We start from the raw sequence: 20250 nt of genomic DNA on the forward strand, positions 1-20250 counted from the left end.
CCTCCTGGACCCACAACCACATTCCCCAACAACGCAGGGACCCCGCGCAAACGTCCCCTGGTCTCCCCACCGCACCAGCGGGGCGGGCGGAGTCCGACCCGCCTCGCGCGGGGAAGGCTACGCCGCGGGCGCTGCGGGGAGCCGGGCGGGGGGCGACCCCCCTCGGCCGCAGGTCCCGGAGCGCGAGCCGGCCCCGCCCCTCCCGGGTGGGCGGGGCTCGGCCGGGCTCTCCGCTGGGTCCTAGTGCCCGCCGGCGGCGCCGTCAGACTCCGAGGCCGGCACCCGCGCTCCCTCGCTGCTCGCGGCTCTCCCGCGCCCCAGTGGTCCGACAGCTGGGCTCGCCGAGGCTGCCTCTCGGCCCCCGCCCGCCATGAGGAGTGCGCAGCCCCTGGTCCTTTTCTCCCTGGTTGCCCTTTGCCGGCGCGGTGAGTCTTTTTCGGGAAAGGAGGGAGGGGCGCCCGGGTCCTATGGCCACAGGTGGGAGGAAGGGGAGGGTGCGGGCGCCCGGGGGAGCGGCCGGAGGTGGTCCCGGCCGGACGGGAGCCCGGGCGGGGTGAGCCCACTGGCCGAGGCCTCGGGGGCGGGCCAGGGCGGTGGGTCTGTGAGGTGCGGGGCGGGGCGGGGGGGGGGGGGAGTTGTGCACCTGCCCGGGCAGCCTCCGCGGCGAGTACCTTTGGGCTGAGCCGGGACCGAGTGGCACGGGCCCTGCACCAGCGCGAGGGGAGGCTGCGGGCCACCGATTTCAGGTCCCAGCAGGCTCGTCGCCTGCCAGGTGTAGACGCCAGGGAGCACACCCCGCTGCTCGGCCTTGAGAGGGGCTCCCTGCCGGTAGGGTAGAGATCGGGGAAACTCAGCCCAGGCGGGAAGGGACTTGCCCAAATCTCCAGTTTTGCAGTTGCGGGGAGGGTCTCCCAAGAAACACACTTTTAAGACACCACTGTTCCTGGTTACCGACCCTTGGGGCTGGGCTGGCTTGGATTGGACAGGGTCAGGCTGGGTCAGGCTGGCAAAGTGGACCGGTCCTCTCCAGTCTCTGACGCCTGAAGGGGAGACCCAAACAGCCCTTCCCAGGCAGAGTCCAGATGTGATTTGGACTGCCTTCTCTGGGCCTCAGTTCCCCCACCTGAGTTCCAACGACTCTTTCAGCTCCTATCGCCCCACCCAAGCTTGTCCTCTGAGCCCTAGTTAGCCTAGAAAACCAGGACTACACCTTCCTCGGACAGAGACACCCCACTGGGGTGCGGTGGGGAGAGGACACACAAGCTCCTATAAGGAAACGAAGTTCTCGCCAAAGGTGGTGTCGCCCCTCAATGTGTCTGTCTGGGCTCCGTCACCACTTGGTGGGTGATCCCATGCCATTCCCTTCTCTGGGCCTCAGTTTCCCCATCTGTTTTTTTTTTTAATTTTTTTCAACGTTTATTTATTTTTGGGACAGAGAGAGACAGAGCATGAACGGGGGAGGGCCAGAGAGAGAGGGAGACACAGAATCGGAAACAGGCTCCAGGCTCTGAGCCATCAGCCCAGAGCCTGACGCGGGGCTCGAACTCACGGACCGCGAGATCGCGACCTGGCTGAAGTCGGACGCTTAACCGACTGCGCCACCCAGGCGCCCCTCCCCATCTGTTCTATAGGGATAATACACCTTGCCTACATACTTGAGGACTCGGGTGTGTCAGCTACTTCTTAAGGATGGTCCTGGGGCCACCTGCATCAGAATTACCCCGTGCAGATTCTTGGGCCCCACCCTAGCCTCACAGCATCAGAATCTCCGGAAATGGAGGCAGGGAACCTGCCTTTATACAAGCATCCAGGTGATTCTTACACATGACTGGAGAAGCTACTGATAATATATGGTGAGCTTTTTGTAAAAGGTAAAAACTTCGATCTTTTTTTAAAAAATCTATAGCCACGTTTTAAAAATACAAATCTCTTGTTCCTTTCGTCACTTAAGACCACACGCCCCAAACTGAAAATCACTCTGCCTTTTGGATGCCAACATGCCAAGGGTATGCTGTTGGTCTTTTCTTCCTTCCCTAGTTTGTATCCAAACGGTAGGTGTTATCTTTTCAGTTTTCCTATATTAGATTTTTAAATCATGCTTTTTCGACCTGTATACACATTCAACAGAGTCTGGAATTCTAGCTACGGCTTCTTCTCAGACTTTAAGTCCCTTTCTGCTCTGGATCAGTGTTTCCAGGAAAGGCCTTGGAAGGCCAGGCCCTGGACAGAGACAGGTCAGGCCTCGACTCATCAGAATCACTGGGTCATGACCGACCCCTAGTGGTGGCTTCTCTGGTTAACAGGGTATGCCCCAGGGCTGGGAGGTGACCCCCCCCCCAATGGTGCCCTGGAGGCTTCCACTCATTCTGGACCACCATTGTCATGTAGGGGTGAGAGGTCAGTCCCTTGTCTTTTGAACTCAGAGGCAGAAAAGAACAGAGTGGAAAACCTAAATATGTGTTGTTCTGGGCTCCCACAGACTTTTGGGGAGTACAGTCCAGCCCACAGCAGCCCTGCTGGTCATTCCCACCCCCTCCTACACACTCACACATACAAGCGCAAACACAGGCATGGGCATGAACACACACTCGGCTTTGGTTACCAATAGGGCCTCTGCAGGGGCAGTCTCCTTTGGGGGGAATTAGCGAGGGCAGGAAAGAAGGCACTGGGGGCAGGGAGGCCCCCTTCTCTGAAAGAGGCTCAGAGACCTGGCTCTGCCTCTGACTTGCTGGGGCTTCCCCTCCGTGGTCTTAGTTTCCCCAGCTGAGAACCAGGGAATTGGACTAAATGCTCTAAGGTGTTCAAAACCTTTAGCCCATCCTCAAGACTGGGGAGGGTCTTTCAGGCCAGCTGAATGCCCAGGAGGCAACACAGCCCCAAAGGGGAGCAGCCGGAATGTCCCAACTGGGCTCAGAGCTGGAATACAAGCCCCCACAGCCCACAGAGCAGCGCTGGCCTGTCAGGAACCCGGTGGACCAGCCTCCTGGGGCTGCAGAGATGTGGGTTCCAGCGTCCCCATCCTGTAGGACCTGGAGCTGCAGATTCTGACCCCAGAACTGCCTCAGAAATGCCAGATGGGCTTAAGCAAGTGATACCCACCACCCCCCCCCCAGCTTTCTGAAATGACTGGTCAGCCCAAAGATACATACTAAAGAGGGGCTCTGGGAGGGACCGAGCTTTAGCCTGGGGCTACAGACTGGCTTCCGGGGTATTCAAACAGCTGGCCTCTGGGAGGGGTCAAGGGTTTGAGAGGCAGAGCTCAGAATCTAGGCCAAGCATCCAGAGGACCCCCTCTGGACAGCCCCAGGCAGTCTGGGGGAGGGATGGCGGGTAGCAGGTGCACCCGGGAGCATCTTTCACGAGGCACTAAATATTGCATGTGCTCCAGATAGGCAGCGACTTGGAAAGTGCACAGAGCAGACTGGAGTGGCGGCTGCTCCCCAGGCCACGTGTCCAGCCCAACCCCCACCCAGGAGTCCACCTCAGACTTGCTTAGCGGGCAATTCACACCACGGGCCCACTGGCCCCACCCAGAGGGAGGGATTTGGCAAAAAGCCAGCAGGCCCTGCAGAGAAGGATGTAATCTGAATCCCACCCTGAGAAGACCCAGCCCCTCCTGGAAGCCTCACTCCCACCTCCTTAGCCTCCCAGTTCCCCAGTCCTCCTCCCACCTGCCCTCCTGCCCCTACTCTGCTTCCTCTGCACAACTCCTCCTCTTTCCCTGCTGCTCTCCTGCTCCAGTGTCCTTGACCTTCCTCAGAGTCTCTTTCCAGGGCACCACCCCCACCTCGGCCCAGTGCTGACACATTCTCCCAGATGCCACAGTAAACAAGACCAAGTCCTGGAACCTCACCTTCACTCCCAGATGTGTGAAGGAGTTGGGACAAAGACCCACATACCGCTTGGCAAGAGATCTAGGGCTGCGGGGGCTCAGGGGGGCCCATGGATAGGCCAGGCTTCCTGCAGGAGGCTGCATTCCCCGCATCTTAATTACGGCTCTGAACCCAGGCCTCTCCTTTAAGCTCCAGACCAGGAGCCAAAGGGACCCCGACATTCGCTGTTTTAAAGGCACTTTGCACCCTGAAGGTCTGAACTCAGGAAATATCCCGTAGTCAGCCCTGCTCTCTCCGTGTGAAGGCACCACCATCCACCACACTCTGCACATAGAGCCCATAGTAACATCTCCCCTCCACTGCGCTGGAAACTGGCGGGAGTCATTTCTGGTTTTCTGCTTGCTGTTACGGAGGCACGTAACATGGTACCTGGTACAAGACAGGAGGGGCGGGCGGGGAGGATGGACGCTTGGAGGCACCCAGTTTCTGGACTAACCATCTGCGTGCGGGCTGCCATTCATCCCAGAGGGAGGTGGGAGAGGAAGAGGCAGCTCATGGGGGACAGAGCTGAGCTCCACCTTGGATGCACGGGGTCCCGTGGAGGCGCGGGCCTGCCAGCACCTTGCTGCTTTGGCCAGCCCGGAGGGCACCTGCACGCCCTGGCCCAGAGCTGGCCCCTTCACCGCCAGGACAGGCATCAGCACGCTCAGGGCCCAGCAGGGCTGACTGTGTGTCTTCCCAGGGGACTGCCGCATGGCCAATGCGGAGGAGAAGCTCGTGGACGACCTTCTGAACAAGACCCGCTACAATAACCTGATCCGCCCGGCCACCAGCTCTGCCCAGCTCATCTCCATCCAGCTCCAGCTCTCCCTGGCCCAGCTCATCAGCGTGGTAGGTGCCCACAGCGATGGCTCCACAGCCCCGGCTCCAGGCACAGGAGGGGCGCGGGGGGCAGAGCCAAGCCAGAGGGTGCAGGGTTTCACCTCCAGCTCTCCCAGACTCGTAGACAAGCTCAGATTATTCATCCGCTCCTATTCCACATGCATAAATTAAGGAATCTGCCTAAACTCAGAAGGTCCCGACTGCCTCTAAGTCATGACTTTTTTGTTCCAGTCTGTGCCTTTGTGTGTGTTCTTTCTGCTGGGCGTGCCCTGCCCGTCTGTGCACACTAGTCCACAGCTTGGAGCCACCTGCTAGCCCACGATCTCTATATTGATGACAGTGCCTTAACTCCCCAGTCACAGGACATCCGAGTACAAGTGGCTAAAACAGTAAGGACAACCCAAGAAAAGAGCAGGCCAATGGTGTCAATGTCAGTGTCAGAACCCGAGGCTGCTGTCCGTGATGGCAGGATTCTGTGATTCCGCTTCTCCCCCATGATCGTAAGATTGTGGCCACCGCTCCAAACAGAAGATCCTCACATGATAACATCTGTGGCGGATCCTTTCTTGGGTGTCGTTTTCAGTCTGAGGAAAACGGTCCCAGAGACCTGCCCTGTAGGCATCCGGGGCCACAGCTCATGCCTGGGCCTTACCCAGAGTTGGCTAAGACTTGTGGATACATGGCAAGGAGGCTGGAGAAGGGTCCGTGAAGCTCATGAGTGTCCAACATCTAACAAAGTCATGGTTTTGTTAACAAAGGAGATGTGGAGGGGGAACGACCATTGGGTAGACAGCGAACGGGCTTGCCATTAGCAGGTGGGCCTCCAGCATGGCCAGAAACTCCTCCTCGTCCTCGAAGCCCTACCCTATTATCGCCTCCCCTGGCCTGTTCAATAGATGACCTCACATTCCCCCACTTGTTGGGGGAGGTGGGAGCTGGGCTGTGGGAACTGCCTGCAGAGGCCCAGGTGGGACAGGACCAGCTGCTGTATGGGCCCAGCCAAGTGGGCGAGAGTCCGGACAGAGGAGGGCAGCTGTGCAGCCCTGGAAAGGAGGAACGGGCTGCAGAGTTCACAAGTAGGTTGTCAGCTCTTGATGTGTGGGTGTGGGGCAGGCGTAGGGGTGCTGAGGAGGCTGAGGTATCAGGGAGCTCCCCTTCCCCCCACCCCGGCCTCTGAGCTGGGGGTGTCCAAAGGAACCATGGTCCACAGTTAACCTTCCCTGTGTGGCCCTTCCCGCGTCCCCACCCACGGGCTTGGACCCTGTCCCGAGCAGTAGCTCTGAGGGGAGCATTGTAAGGCGCTGTGTCCGGTCATGGGAAGGAGATAATCGAGGGGCTGAACCTCCTGGGGACAGGTGGCTGCCTTCTCTCTCCCGAGCACAACCGGCCCCCACAAACCCGGCCCCTCCAAGCAGAGCCCCGGGAGGAAGCACAGCCCGAGAATGGGGGAAGGACAGAAAGCCTCTCTGTCCTTCTTCCCTCTGCAGGCCGACTGAAAAGAATAAGGGCTTCAGGCCAGGCCCAGGCTGGTGTCTGTTACTGTCCAGCCAAGGGCTTTTTGCGTAATGGGGTGAGCCCAGCTGCCACCTTGCAGCTGTTGCCCTGGTTAGGGGAAGCAGGCAGGTGGCTCTGGTCATGCCTCCAGGCTAAGGCTGCCCCCTGCCAAATCTACTCCGTGGTCCCTGTGACATAACAGAAGTTACCAGAAGGAAGGAACACAGCCTCCAGCCCTACGCCTGGGAGTGTCCCCCTGTGTGCTGTTATCACCCTGAAAGCTGTGCACAGAACGAATATTCAGTTCTAGGGGTTTTACCTTCTGTATTCCAGGGTCAGGCTTTCGAGGAGGGAGGATTATGGGCACGACCAGTTTAAAGACGGCAGTTTCTAGATGGAAAGCAAGGAGTATGTGTTGGGTGAGGCAGGCAAGTCCTCAGAAGCAGCTCCCTGGGGTGGCCGGGGTCTTGGGCTGGTATCCTCAGGTGTGTTCAGCAGCCACTGGGGAGTGAACGGGAGTGAGGGACAGGAAGAGGTCCACGACAACTTTCTGAGTGATACGCCTTGAAAGGAGACGGGCTGTGTGGGTAATATGTTTGTTAAAAGTCATCACACTGTACACTTAAGACCTGTGCGTTTCACGGTGTGTAAATTATGCCTCAACTTCAAACAAAAATGTTTTAAAAGACACCTTGTCCGTGAGAACAACTAGAAAAGCTGTACAAAAATGCCTCCCCCTGCAAAAAACCGTCTGAAGTTCTTGAGAGCTCAGCCAGGACTTGAGGAACCAGGTTCTGGGAGGTGACCCTTCGGTCTCTGGTACTTTTCCCCACATACGAAGAGCGGTAAACAGCCCAGGGCTGAGGGGCTAAGAGGTTGGAAGCCAAGCTGAATGTCTGGTGCTCTCACAGGGCTGGGGGACACATGCCAGAGTTTGAGCCCCATGAGATGGGGAGATGAGGCCTTGGTGGAGACCCTGCAAAGACCACCCATAAGAGTACAAATGAATCAAAAATAGACCAGACCTCGCAAAAACTAACCCTGCTTTGAACCAGCTCAGTCACAAACTAGATTAAGATGATCTACTCCTCCTGTAACTGCCTGCCAATAAGCCAAAGTCAGTACTCCCTGGAGGCATATAAAGTCAGATAAAAATGGACCAGGTACACAAAAAGACAAGATGAAATAAGAAAAGACAGAAAAAAGAAGATAATGGAAACAGACCCACAGACGATTCAGATATTGGGCTGATCAAGCACAGACTTTAAAACAACTCCCATTAGCACGGCAAATTTTATGTTATGTGTATTTTACCACTATTAAAAATAAATAATAAAGGAATTTAATAATAGGTTAATTTTTCTAAGTAAATAAATATTCTTAAAAGGAAAATAATACTTACACCTTCAAGAAAATTATAATATGGAGAATTTAAAATTCATTACGGGGTTTTTTTTTCTTAAAGATTTTGTTATCTTTAAGTAATCTCTACACCCAACATGTAGAATTACTTAATCTGAAACTTACAACTCCAAGATCAGGAGTCGCACACTCCACCGACTGAGAGCCAGGCACCCCCATTGGATGAGTTTAATGGGGGTAATGTAGCACAGGAGAAGGTTAATGAACTGGAGGAGAGGCAAATAGCAAATAAATCAACAAATGACAGAAAAAAAGGATGGAAAACACAGAAAAGAATATAATGTAGTACACGACAAAAGGGTCAGTTCTGTCACATGTATTTGGAGTTACAGGAGAAGTGAAAATAAAAAATAAGACAGGGGCGCCTGGGTGGCGCAGTCGGTTAAGCGTCCGACTTCAGCCAGGTCACGATCTCGTGGTCCGTGAGTTTGAGCCCCGCGTCGGGCTCTGGGCTGATAGCTCGGAGCCTGGAGCCTGTTTCCGATTCTGTGTCTCCCTCTCTCTCTGCCCCTCCCCCGTTCATGCTCTGTCTCTCTCTGTCCCAAAAATAAATAAACGTTGAAAAAAAAATTAAAAAAAAAAAAATAAGACAGAAACAGTGTGTGAGTGACGCTGGTAGAATTTTCCAAAACTGGCCAAGGACATGAGGCTACAGATTCATGAGGGATAAATGTAAAGAAAACCATGCCCAGGTTCATCTTACTCCAACTCCCAACAACCAAAGACAAAGAGAAAAACATAAAAGTGGTCCCCGCAGGGAGGATGGGGGCAGGGTGGGGGCAATAATAACACCAACAGATAAAAACGGAAGCCAGGAAACTGAATGACATCTTAAAAGTGTTGCGAGAAAAAAAACTGCATGCCTAGAAGTGGATACCCAGTAAGAACTTCAAAAATGAGGGTTAAGTAAAGATGTTTTCTGAGCAAAAAATAGAGAATTTAACATAAGAAGACCCAATATAAAGGAGGCATTAACCATAAAGGAAAATGGCCCCAGAAGGAAACACAGGAATGTAGGGAAGGATGAGCACAACAGAAAGTGTACATGTATGGGCGAATTTAAATTAATATTGACAGTATAAAACAATAACTCACAAGGTTGTAATTAAATACAGAAATTAAATAATGACAACATTGACCCACAAGTCAGAAGGGGACAGATGGAGCTGAAATGTTCTAAAGTTCTTGCCCCTGTTCTGGAAGTGGTAATCACTAATCTATATTAGATTCTAACACATCAGGTATATGTGTATTGTAGTCACCAGGGTAACTACTAAGAGTCATGGAGTGCCTGGGTGGCTCAGTCGGTTAAGCGTCCGACTTCAGCTCAGGTCAGGTTCCTGTGGTTCATGAGTTCGAGCCCCACGTCAGTCTGTGTGCCAACAGCTCAGAGCCTGGAGCCTGCCTAGGATTCTGTGTCTCCCTCTCTCTCTCTGCCCCTCCCCTGCTCGCACTCTGTCTCTCTTTCTCTCAAAAATAAATAAAAACATATACAAAATTAAAAAAAAATAAGAGTCATGTTAATATACAGAGAAAATGGCATAATAAAATAATTAAAATACAGCAAGAAAAAGAAAAGGGAATGTACAGGAAATAGATGGTAGGCTTAAACCCAAATATAATCAGCACTACATTAAACGTAAATGGTCTAAATACTCTAAGTAAAACAAGACAACTGGCACGCATCCTTCTCTTGCTTCTTCCCACCTCTGGAATGTGGACACAATGGTTGGAGCTCTAGCAGCCATGCACTGGACCATGCCTGGACCATGCACTCTAGGTGTGGTAGAGAAGAGAGTTGGAAGGAACATGGGTATCTAAGGATTCTGTAGAGCAAAACCACTATATATGTCCAAACTGTAAACTTTCTCTAAGCCAGTGTTACCCTGGGTCTCTGTTAGTCACAGTTGAAACTCATCCTACTGATATCTTTACCCAGGTGGGGGTTCAGGAAAGGCTCTTTGTGGAAGTGACTCCCAAGCTGAGATCAAGGTGCTAGAAGTTATCTTGGTGAAGAGAAGGCAGGGAAAATGGTATAGACTGTAAACACATTCACAGGGGGAAGGAAGGCCAGGGGGTGGGCAGAGCACAGAATAAAGGGGCATGGGGAGGTGAAAGGGGGCCGAGACAGTTGGCAAGGCCTTGCAGACCCTCTGGAGGAGTTAGATTCTTACTATGTATGTGAAGGAAGCCACAGAAGTGACTCGAGCAGGGACAGGATTGAGAGGGAAAGTTTACCTGGCTACACAGGGAGGACGGATGTTGGGAGTGCGGGGTGCAGAATAGACACAGACTACTTGGGAGGGTCTTACGGTGGTCTAGGTGAGAGATGGATTATGGTGGTCTGAATTACTGTGGTAGGACTCTTATGCCCTTCAGAAAATATTCACCAAGTATCTGACACATCCCAGGCAGCCCTCCAGGTGCCCTCTGTCCTCAAGGAACTTAAATTCTATGGCAGAGAGCACACACATAGATGGCATCCAGCAGCCATGGTGTCCAGAGCCATGAAGAAAAATAAAGCAGGGTAAGAGGGAGAGAGACAAGGTTCTGTGTTGTGCAGGAAGGTCAGGGAGGACCTGAAGAAAGTGAGGACATTAGCTGCCTGGGTTTCCAGAAAGAGAGAGCAGCAGGAGCAAAGAAAGAAGCTGAAGCAGAATGAGCAGATGGGAGAGCATGAGGTTCTAGAGCTGAGGGAGGAGGGCGGGGAGGCAGACGGAGCAGGGCCATGGGGCCCTGAGCAGGACGTTGGCTTTTACTTTGGGTGGGATGGGAGGGAGTGCAGGGTTTCAGTGGAACAACATAGTCTGAGACGTCGAGAAGAACCTTTTAAAAGCATCACCCTGGGGGCACCTGGGTGGCTCACTCAGTTAAGTGTCCGACTCTTGATCTCTGCTCAGGTTGTAGTCTCGGGGCCATGAGTTCAAGCCCCGCGTTGGGCTCCATGCTGGGCATGAGGCCTACTTAAAGAAGAATAAAAATAAGAATAAAAAGGATCACCCCGGCTGCTGAGTAGAGGCTAAAGGCAGGCTGGGGCAGAGCAGGAGGACCAGAGGGAGGCCACTAGAGTAGTCCAGGTGACAGATGGTGGTGGCAGCCAAGACAGGAAGAAGCGGACCAGTCTGGCTTGTGGGGGTCATGGCTGGGGGTGCCATTCACGGGGAAGGCAGTGCCAGTGGACGACCGGATCTGGGTGACCGTCACAAGCTTTGTCTCAGACGCGCTGGGTGTGAAACCCTTCTGAGCCACCAGAGAGGTGGTGCGGCTGGGGGCAGGGGGGGTGGTGCTCACACAGCCCTGGAGCGAGCGTGAGGCCCCTACCGGCGAACTCACAGCCCCGTTTCCCTCCCCAGAATGAGCGGGAACAGATCATGACCACCAACGTCTGGCTGAAACAGGTAAGTGTCCTCCAGGCCCCGCAGCGCGGGGGGCGTTTCCTCCAGGGCCGCCCCTCGGTGGCTCCGGACCTCCAAGTGACAGGGCCTTGCCTGTCTGCCCAGGAGTGGACCGACTACCGCCTGGCCTGGAACAGCTCCCGCTACGAAGGCGTGAACATCCTGAGGATCCCTGCAAAGCGCATCTGGCTGCCTGACATTGTGCTTTACAACAAGTGAGTGGCAGGGTTGCCGAGGCGGCGAGGGCCAGGCCGGGGCAGCAGCCCCAGCCTCTGGGGGTCGGCAGGTCGTGAGTCAGCCCCGGGCCTCAGCTGTGCTTCCCTCGCTCCTCTAGGCTGTGAGGCTGGAAGAGGAATTAGAATGAGCAGAGCCGGCACCCTCTGTCACCAGCGGGGAATTGGAGGCCCAGAGAAGGGGAGGGCCTCGCTCGCTCATCCAGCACAGCTGGGGGGCCAGGGCTGGCATCTGCACCCCACCCCAGGGCTCTCCCTGCCCTCCATACTGTCTCGTTGACCCTCAGTTGCTTTGTCAACGTTGGGCATTGGTAGCATTGGCTGACGATGCGTAAATAGCGTACAGGGAGCAAGAGACTGTTGTGAGGTCAGTGTTACCAGTGGAAGCACGAAACACGTTTGTGGTCTGGGGACAACAGACCTGAGTTCGGATCCTAGCTGGTAGTGTCACTTCACTTCCCTGAGCCTCGGTTTTCCCATCTGTAAAATGGGGTAACCACAAAACCCAGCTCCTTGCTGTGAGGCTCACTAAGGTCATGCACGTGAAGACCCCAGCCGGGGGTGGGGAGTGACGGGGGGTGGGGGGGGATGGGGGGTGACGGGGGTGGGGGGTGACGGGGGTGGGGGGGTGGGGTGGGGAGTGACAGGGGTGGGGGGGTGGGGAGTGACGGGGATGGGGGGTGATGGGGGTGGGGGGGTGGGGAGTGCCGGGGGTGGGGGGTGATGGGGTGGGGGGGTGGGGTGGGGAGTGACAGGGTTGGGGGGTTGGGGGGTGGGGGGGTGGGGGGTGATGGGGTTGGGGGGGTGGGGAGTGACGGGGGTGGGGGGTGACAGGGGTGGGGGGATGGGGGGTGATGGGGGTGGGGGGTGGGGAGTAACGGGGGTGGGGGGGCTGGGGGGATGGGGAGTGATGGGGGTGGGGGGTGATGGGGGTGGGGGGGTGGGGAGTGATGGGGGTGGTGGGTGACGGGGGTGGGGGGGTGGGGAGTGACGGGGGTTGGGGGGGTGGGGGGATGGGGAGTGACGGGGGTGGGGGGTGACAGGGGTGGGGGGGTGGGGAGTGACGGGGGTGGGGGGTGACGGGGGTGGGGGGGTGGGGGGATGGGGGGTGATGGGGGTGGGGGGGTGGGGAGTGACGGGGGTGGCGGGTGACGGGGGTGGGTGGGTGGGACGGGGGTGGGGGGGTGGGGAGGGACAGGGGTTGGGGGGTGGGGAGTGACGGGGGGTGGGGGTGACAGGGGTGGGGGGGGTGGGGAGTGACGGGGGTTAGGGGGGTGGGGGGATGGGGAGTGATGGGGGTGGGGGGTGACGGGGGTGGGGGGGGTGGGGAGTGATGGGGGTGGGGGGTGGGGAGTGACGGGGATGGGGGGTGATGGGGGTGGGTGGGTGGGGGGTGACGGGGGTTAGGGGGGTGGGGGGATGGGGAGTGATAGGGGTGGGGGGTGACGGGGGTGGGGGGGGTGGGGAGGGACGGGGGTGGGGGGATGGGGGGTGACGGGGGTGGGGGGTGACGGGGGTGGGGGGGTGGGGTGGGGAGTGACAGAGGTTGGGGGGTGCGGAGTGACGGGGGTTGGGGGGTGGGGAGTGATGGGGGTGGGGGGTGGGGAGTGACGGGGATGGGGGGTGATGGGGGTGGGAGGGTGGGGGGTGACGGGGGTGGGGGGGTGGGGGGATGGGGAGTGATGGGGGTGGGGGGTGATGGGGGTGGGGGGGGTGGGGAGGGACGGGGGTGGGGGGGGTGGGGAGTGATGGGGGTGGGGGGTGGGGAGTGATGGGGATGGGGGGTGATGGGGGTGGGAGGGTGGGGGGTGACGGGGGTGGGGGGGTGGGGGGATGGGGAGTGATGGGGGTGGGGGGTGACGGGGGTGGGGGGGTGGGGAGGGATGGGGGTGGGGGGGTGGGAGGGACGGGGGTGGGGAGGGACGGGGGTGGGGGGGCTGGGGGATGGGGAGTGATGGGGGTGGGGGGTGATGGGGGTGGGCGGTATGGGGAGTGACGGGGGTTGGGGGGTGGGGGGTGAAGGGGGGTGGGGGGTGACGGGGGGGGGGGGTGGGGGGTGACGGGGGTGGGGGGGTGGGGGGATGGGGAGTGATGGGGGTGGGGGTGGGGGGGGTGGGGAGTGACAGAGGTTGGGGGGTGGGGAGTGACGGGGGTTGGGGGGTGGGGAGTGATGGGGGTGGCGGGTGACGGGGGTGGGGGGGTGGGGAGTGACGGGGGTGTGGGGGGATGGGGAGTGGTGGGGGTGGCGGGTGACGGGGGTGGGGGGGTGGGGAGTGACGGGGGTGTGGGGGTGGGGGATGGGGAGTGATGGGGGTGGGGGGTGACGGGGGTGGGGGGTGACGGGGGTGGGGGGTATGTGGAGTGACGGGGGTTGGGGGGTGGGGGGGTGGGGGGGTGGGGGGGTGGGGGGGTGGGGGGGTGGGGAGTGACGGGGGTGGCGGGTGACGGGGGTGGGTGGGTGGGACGGGGGTGGGGGGGGTGGGGAGGGACGGGGGTGGGGGGGTGGGGAGGGACGGGGGTGGGGGGGTGGGGAGTAACGGGGGTGGCGGGTGACGGGGGTGGGTGGGTGGGGAGTGACGGGGGTGGGGGGGCTGGGGGGATGGGGAGTGACGGGGGTGGGGGGTGACGGGGGTGGGGGACGGGGGTGGGGGGGGACGGGGGTGGGGGGGTGGGGAGTGACGGGGGTGGGGGGTGACGGGGGTGGGGGGGTGGGGGGTGACGGGGGTGGGGGGGTGGGGGGGTGACGGGGGTGGGGGGTGACGGGGGTGGGGGGGTGGGGGGTGACGGGGGTGGGGGGGTGGGGAGGGACGGGGGGTGGGGGGTGACAGGGGTGGGGGGGGTGGGGAGTGACAGGGTTTGGGGGGTGGGGAGTGACGGGGTTTGGGGGGTGGGGAGGGACGGGGGTGGGGGGGGCCTTCTGGAAGGCGGCCTCTTCGGTGAGGGCACCAGAGGCTGGAAGGAAGGATGCCTGGCGAGAAACGATCCTCAGGGCCTGCTGGCGAGTTCTGAGAGAAGGCCAGGCCTGCGGACTTCACGCCGTTCTCCTGTCCCCGCCTCTAGCGCCGACGGGACCTACGAGGTGTCCCTCTACACCAACGTGGTGGTCCGCTCCAACGGCAGCATCTTCTGGCTGCCGCCCGCCATCTACAAGAGCGCCTGCAAGATCGAGGTGAAGCACTTCCCCTTCGACCAGCAGAACTGCACCCTCAAGTTCCGTTCCTGGACCTACGACCACACGGAGATCGACATGGTTCTCAAGTCGCCCACGGCCAGCATGGACGACTTCACCCCCAGCGGCGAGTGGGACATCGTGGCGCTGCCGGGGCGAAGGACGGTGAACCCGCGGGACCCCAGCTACGTGGACGTCACCTACGACTTCATCATCCGGCGCAAGCCCCTCTTCTACACCATCAACCTCATCGTCCCCTGCGTGCTCATCACCTCGCTGGCCATCCTCGTCTTCTACCTGCCGTCCGACTGCGGCGAGAAGATGACGCTGTGCATCTCCGTGCTGCTGGCGCTCACCGTCTTCCTGCTGCTCATCTCCAAGATCGTGCCGCCCACCTCGCTGGACGTGCCGCTCATCGGCAAGTACCTCATGTTCACCATGGTGCTGGTCACCTTCTCCATCGTCACCAGCGTGTGCGTGCTCAACGTGCACCACCGCTCGCCCGGCACCCACACCATGGCGCCCTGGGTCCGCCGCTGCTTCCTACGCCAGCTGCCCACCTTCCTGTTCATGAAGCGCCCGGACAGCAGCCCTGCGAGGGCCCCCCGGCCCGGCCAGCTTCGCCTGACCGCGCTCGAGGCCGCCAGCACCTCCAGCCTCTGCGGGAGCTCCGCGTGCTCTGCGGCTCCCCAGTCCCCGGGCGGCTCCGGCTCCCGCACCGCAGGCCTCCAGGATTTCCGGCCAAGGTCTTCCGGGAGGTTCCAGCAGGATGTGCAGGAGGCCTTGGAGGGCGTCAGCTTTATTGCCCAGCACATGAAGAGTGATGACCGAGACCAGAGTGTAAGTCCCTAGCCCGGTCCCTGTCCCCGCCGGTTCCCCACTCCCCACAGCGCACTCACAGGGGACGAGAGCCCCATCTCTGGGCTGGAGTACGGAGTCCCAAACTGGCCTGAGTTTTATTGCAGCTCCGTGCGTTGGGAAAGAGGAAGGAAGTACCAGGGCTCCCTTTTTGTTTCGGGGTCCCCAAAAGCAGACACTGAGGTGAGGGCCTGGACACACGTTACCTGAGAAGTGAGCTCAGGAAGCACAGTGAGGAGGAGAGAGACTGCGGAGGGCGGGCCGGTCACCGGTGACTGCCCCGGGCGATGGGGGCTCAGTCCACGGGAGGCCCTCTTAGGGGGCATCAGCACCCACCCCTAGGGCTGAGGGTGGCCCCCGGGCATCAACTCCCCATCGCTTCCAGGCTGTGCAGCCAGCAGCCCCGTGCTGGAGAAAGCCCCAGGACAGAGGAGAGGCAGGAGCCCCAAGTCAGCCCCTTAGGGACGAGGGCGGGACGGACACCGAGGGCACCGGCTCCCATCCTCGTCCGGCTGGCCCAGAACCCCTACAAACACGAGGGCTTTCAGGAGTACAGAAACATCGATTAGAACGTTATCATCGCTACGTTAATAATGTAACGATGTCAGGTAGGGCGATGACAGTTACAGATTTTAAAAGGAGGTGAAGTTGACTTTCACAGGACAAAGCAACAGGCGCTAAAGCATAGGCGTCTCAAGTGATGGCTCTGAACAAACGACACTTCACGGGATGACCCTGTGATAACCGAACGCAGAACACGATGGCGACGGCTGGAGGTTGTCACACATCCCCACACATCCCACGGTGCTGGGAACATTCTCACTTCAACACCTTCTCAGACCAGCCTCTGAACAGGTCTGTACAACAGGCACACGGCTGCACAAACACAGAGGGCACATCCTAGTCTCACCTCCCACTGGCCGCACGCTCAAGGGACACGCTGGTCTCCAGTAGCACGAGGAGACAGGAGCGGGCCGGGAAAGCTCCAAAATCACACTGTGAGACAGAAAGGAGAGAATCGTAAGCAACAGAAAGCGGGACGTGAGCGCGAGTGGCTCGGCCTGGGGTCCTGGGCGTGAGAAACGCAGCCCCGGCCCCGCTGGCACGGAGCTGCGTGTTCACCGGATCCCACGAGGCCACGAGGCCACGAGGCGCACAGCCCGGTGCCTAAAGCTCCAGAGGAGCATCAGATTTCACCTCCTCAAAAATTAATTTGATTGCGCTTCCTTTAAGACCACTGGGTGGCTCAGCATCACCTGATTTATTGGGTCCCAGATGTGAATACGCAGCAGGGGGCCCTGCTGGCTAAGTGAGAACCTCTGGGTGACTTTTCACAATTCGGGGCCACCCCCCACCCGGAGCCACGCTCTGAGTGAGCCAGGGCCTGTGCGGGAGGCACCCGGAGCCGGCATTTTAAAGCAGACCCCCAGGGATCCCGGTGTACGTGCAAGTCAAGCAGCACTGGTCTCCCGTGCACCCGCCCTGAGTGCTCTCTTCTGAAGGTCTCGCCACCCCTGTGACACTCAGGGCCCTCTGGCCATTTCTAATTCAATTAATTAAAAGCCTCTTGTGGGGAGCAGCCAGGCAGGACCCCCCCCACCCCACCATCATCGCGGGTCACTGAGCTGCAAGCACACACGAGGGGCCCTGCCAGGACCTGACAGGATCCCTTGGAAGTGGCACGTACTCCGACCTCATTTCACAAGGGGGAAAGCCGGGTTCAGAGAGGCTCACTGACTTGCCCAGGGTCACACAGCCGGCACGGGGCGGAGCCAGGCTCCGCATGCAGATCTTTCTGACGTCCTTCAACTTCCCTCCCCTGCACTGAGCACACGTGCACTTACTGGGTGGTCGACGTTCTCATGCTGGGCTTTCTCCCCTCACCGCCGAGCACGGCCACCCCAAAGCCGGCCCAGGCTGCACACCTCGTGCTCAGCACTCCTACCCGCCTGGTGACCAACTGGTCACTATAAATAGCACACAAATATAAAAAGAGGGGAAAACACGCACACACTGAAAAAGAAGTCATCCGAAATTAGGGCTGTCAAAACGAAACCCAAGCAAGCCAGAGAGAGCCCACCTGGAGAGCCGCTGCTGTTGGGGACAGGCGGCGTGAGTGTGGCTGGGGTGTGGGGGCTGCCTGACACAGGACTATTCTGCAGGGTAGACGCACACCCCTGAGGCACCCGGACAAACTGGGTCACTGACGTCAGCTTGTCCGCTGCTGCCCACATTTCCAATCCCAGAGCCTCTGCTGGGTTCTGATCAGGCCGCTTTCCAGCAGGGAAGACAGGCCGAGTGGCCACACGGGCAGCTGTGAGCTTGGGGCCGGGGTGGGGGGGGCGGGGGGGGCGTTCCGGGGGGACAGAGCAGGCCCTGGGTCCCCCAGGCAAAGGTGGCGGTGCCTCTGGAGGCCAGCAGGGTTCACAGCAGGCCCCACACCCCACGGCGGCCTGAGGAGGCGGAGGCTGGGCCCCAGTCACAGGAACTAGCGAGCAGATTAAGCAGCAGGGCATCCAGGGGTCCTGCAGGCCCCACTGCCTGCCCCCCACGCAGCTCAGGGTGAACATAAGAGAGGGGGCCTTGCGTTCCCGGGCCGCGTCCCTCTTATTTGCAACAGATTTGGGCTCTCGAGTCACAACGTGTGGTATTAATAACCTTTCTAGCCCAGGCTTCCTGGACAGTCGGGGGCCCTGCCATGCTGGGGGGAGGGGATTGAGGACCTGAGAGGCACAGAGGTGACTCCGGCTGCGGGGGGGCGGGGGGGGGGCCTTGCCCGATAGTGAGGGCCCAACTTGAGCGAAGGAGTGGAAGCAGGGAGGTCTGGGCACCTGTAACCGGCCCCTCTGTCTGCCCACAGGTCGTTGAGGACTGGAAGTACGTGGCCATGGTGGTGGACCGGCTGTTCCTGTGGGTCTTTGTGGTTGTGTGTGTGCTCGGCACAGTGGGGCTCTTCCTACCTCCCCTCTTCCAGACCCACACACCCTCTGAGGGGCCCTAAGCTGCCCTGCGTGCCCCGGGGCCCCGGGGTCGTGGGGTGAGGTGACACGAGCGGCCACGTGGGCACTTTCCTGCTTCCTCCTGAGTGACGGCTGAGGAGGCCCCAAGTACCTGAGTCCATCAGCCATCAGCCCCTTCAAACAGCCACGGCCGGGGGAGGACAGATGGGAGCCCTGGACCGTCCTCTCCGAAGGCCTGGGAGGAGCCCCAGCAAAGTGCGGCAGAAGGAGCTCGGCCAGGCTCCGTCCCCGCGCGCGGGGCATGGGGACGCCACCACTGCAGCACCCGCTGTGTACCAGGAATCTTGCCATATCCCGCCCACCTCTCCACCCCCCCATCACCCTCCACTCCGCCAGCCCGCGAGGCTCGCCGGTCTTCTCTCAGACCCTCCCGGCTCAAAGCCCTTGCATTTGCTGGACCTTCTACCCAGACCTTCCTCCCCCGGTGCCTCCCAAGCTCCGGCGGTGGCTGCACCGTCCAGGGCTCTGCTCCGATCCACCCCCAGGTGCCTCGAGCCCTCCTCAGCTCATTGTCCACGCGTCACCCGCTAGAGCATGAGCTCTGTCAGAGCAGGAACCTGGACCTTCGTTTGCGTGCACCATCCCCAGGGCCTCGGACGCGGCTCCGCACGCAGCAGGTGCTTAATAAATGTCTGTTGAGTGAATGGATGACTCCTATTCCTGCTTCAAGCTCCGATGCCCCTCCCCTGAGCAGCCACCCCTGGCTCCCCTCCTGAAACAATGGCCCTCCCCACAGCTCTGGTCACGTTCCGCTTTCTATCAAGGCCAGGTTCAGGGGTCTCGCTCCCAGATGCTCTGACTGGTCCTCCCACATACTGCTTTTGCCCAGTGCCTGGCACGTGACAGGCTCTTAAAGTATCCGTGGAATAGAGGAGGACTTTTAAAGATTCCATTTCTTAAATTACATAATAAAAGTGACTTTCTACGTATCGTTCTCTGAGTGCTAACACGTGTATAGATTCGTGTAATCAGGCCGCAGGAGGGCCCCATCACCCAGACGCCTCCCTCCCTGCCAAGCCCCTAGCGACCACTGACACCTCTCCATCCCTGGGGCTTGGTCCTTCCGAGAATGCCATTCCGATGAGTCATACGTGCGTAACCTCTAGAGAGTAAGCAGCTTCTGTCCCCCGGCATCATGGCCTCTTTGAGACTCAACCATGCTGCTGAGGGTAGCAAGGGTTTGTCCCTTCGTCTTGCGGAGCAGCACTCACTCTGTCCCGTGAGGGCCGAAGCACCAGCTTTTGGCAACTGCGAAAGAGCCGCTATAAACATTCACACGTGTGGGAGTTTGTGTGAAGCTGCGTTCTCATTCAAGATAAATACCCAGGAGTGTGATCGCTGGGCTATATGGGGACCTACATCTAACTGTCACTCTGTCACACTACCTTCTGGAGCAGCCGCGCCAGTTGGCGTCCCCCCCAGCGAGGTGTGAGAGAGGCTGCTCTGGACCCTGGTCTGCCCTCCGTTTTGATTTATTTTCGCCATCGCAGTGGCTGCACACTGGTGCATCAGCCGGGTTTCCATTTGCTTTTCCCTAATGGCTGATACCGACCGGCTTTTCATGTGATCTATTTTATTTATTTAGCCTATGTATATCCTCTTTGGTGAAGTGTCCAATTCTTTTTTTGCTTATGGGCTTTAGTTATTTTAGTGTTGAGATTTTAAAACAACTTTATTAAGGTATAACGTACATATTGTAAAATTTGCCCATTTTAAGTGTACAATTCAAGGAGTTTTAGAACATTTGCACCCCCACCAAGACCCTCATGCCTATCTGTTCTTACTTCTGAGTTTTGAGGGCTCTTTATATCTACTGGGTACAAATCCCTGGTTGTATATCTGATTCGCAACCTTTTCCAAATGAAGGGGATTTTGCCCAGAGAATGAGAACGCTCCAAATGGGGGCCTGAGACATTGGCCCCAATTCTTATGTTCTGAGTCCCG

The 20250-nt window shown here is 58.8% G+C and overlaps 1 protein-coding gene across 1 annotated transcript; it reads left to right on the plus strand.

Annotated features, from left to right (window-relative positions):
• The first annotated feature begins 260 nt into the window (after positions 1–260).
• CHRNB4 (cholinergic receptor nicotinic beta 4 subunit) lies at positions 261–18950 on the plus strand. The gene is made up of 6 exons (XM_043554567.1): positions 261–425; positions 4576–4724; positions 10985–11029; positions 11132–11241; positions 14320–15268; positions 18147–18950. The coding sequence occupies exons 1-6, from the start codon at positions 371–373 to the stop codon at positions 18285–18287; spliced, it is 1449 nt and encodes a 482-aa protein (XP_043410502.1). The 5' UTR covers positions 261–370; the 3' UTR covers positions 18288–18950.
• Positions 18951–20250: the final 1300 nt, after the last annotated feature.

This window comes from Prionailurus bengalensis, chromosome B3 (genome assembly GCF_016509475.1).
Source record: "Prionailurus bengalensis isolate Pbe53 chromosome B3, Fcat_Pben_1.1_paternal_pri, whole genome shotgun sequence".
Lineage (NCBI taxonomy): Eukaryota > Metazoa > Chordata > Mammalia > Carnivora > Felidae > Prionailurus > Prionailurus bengalensis.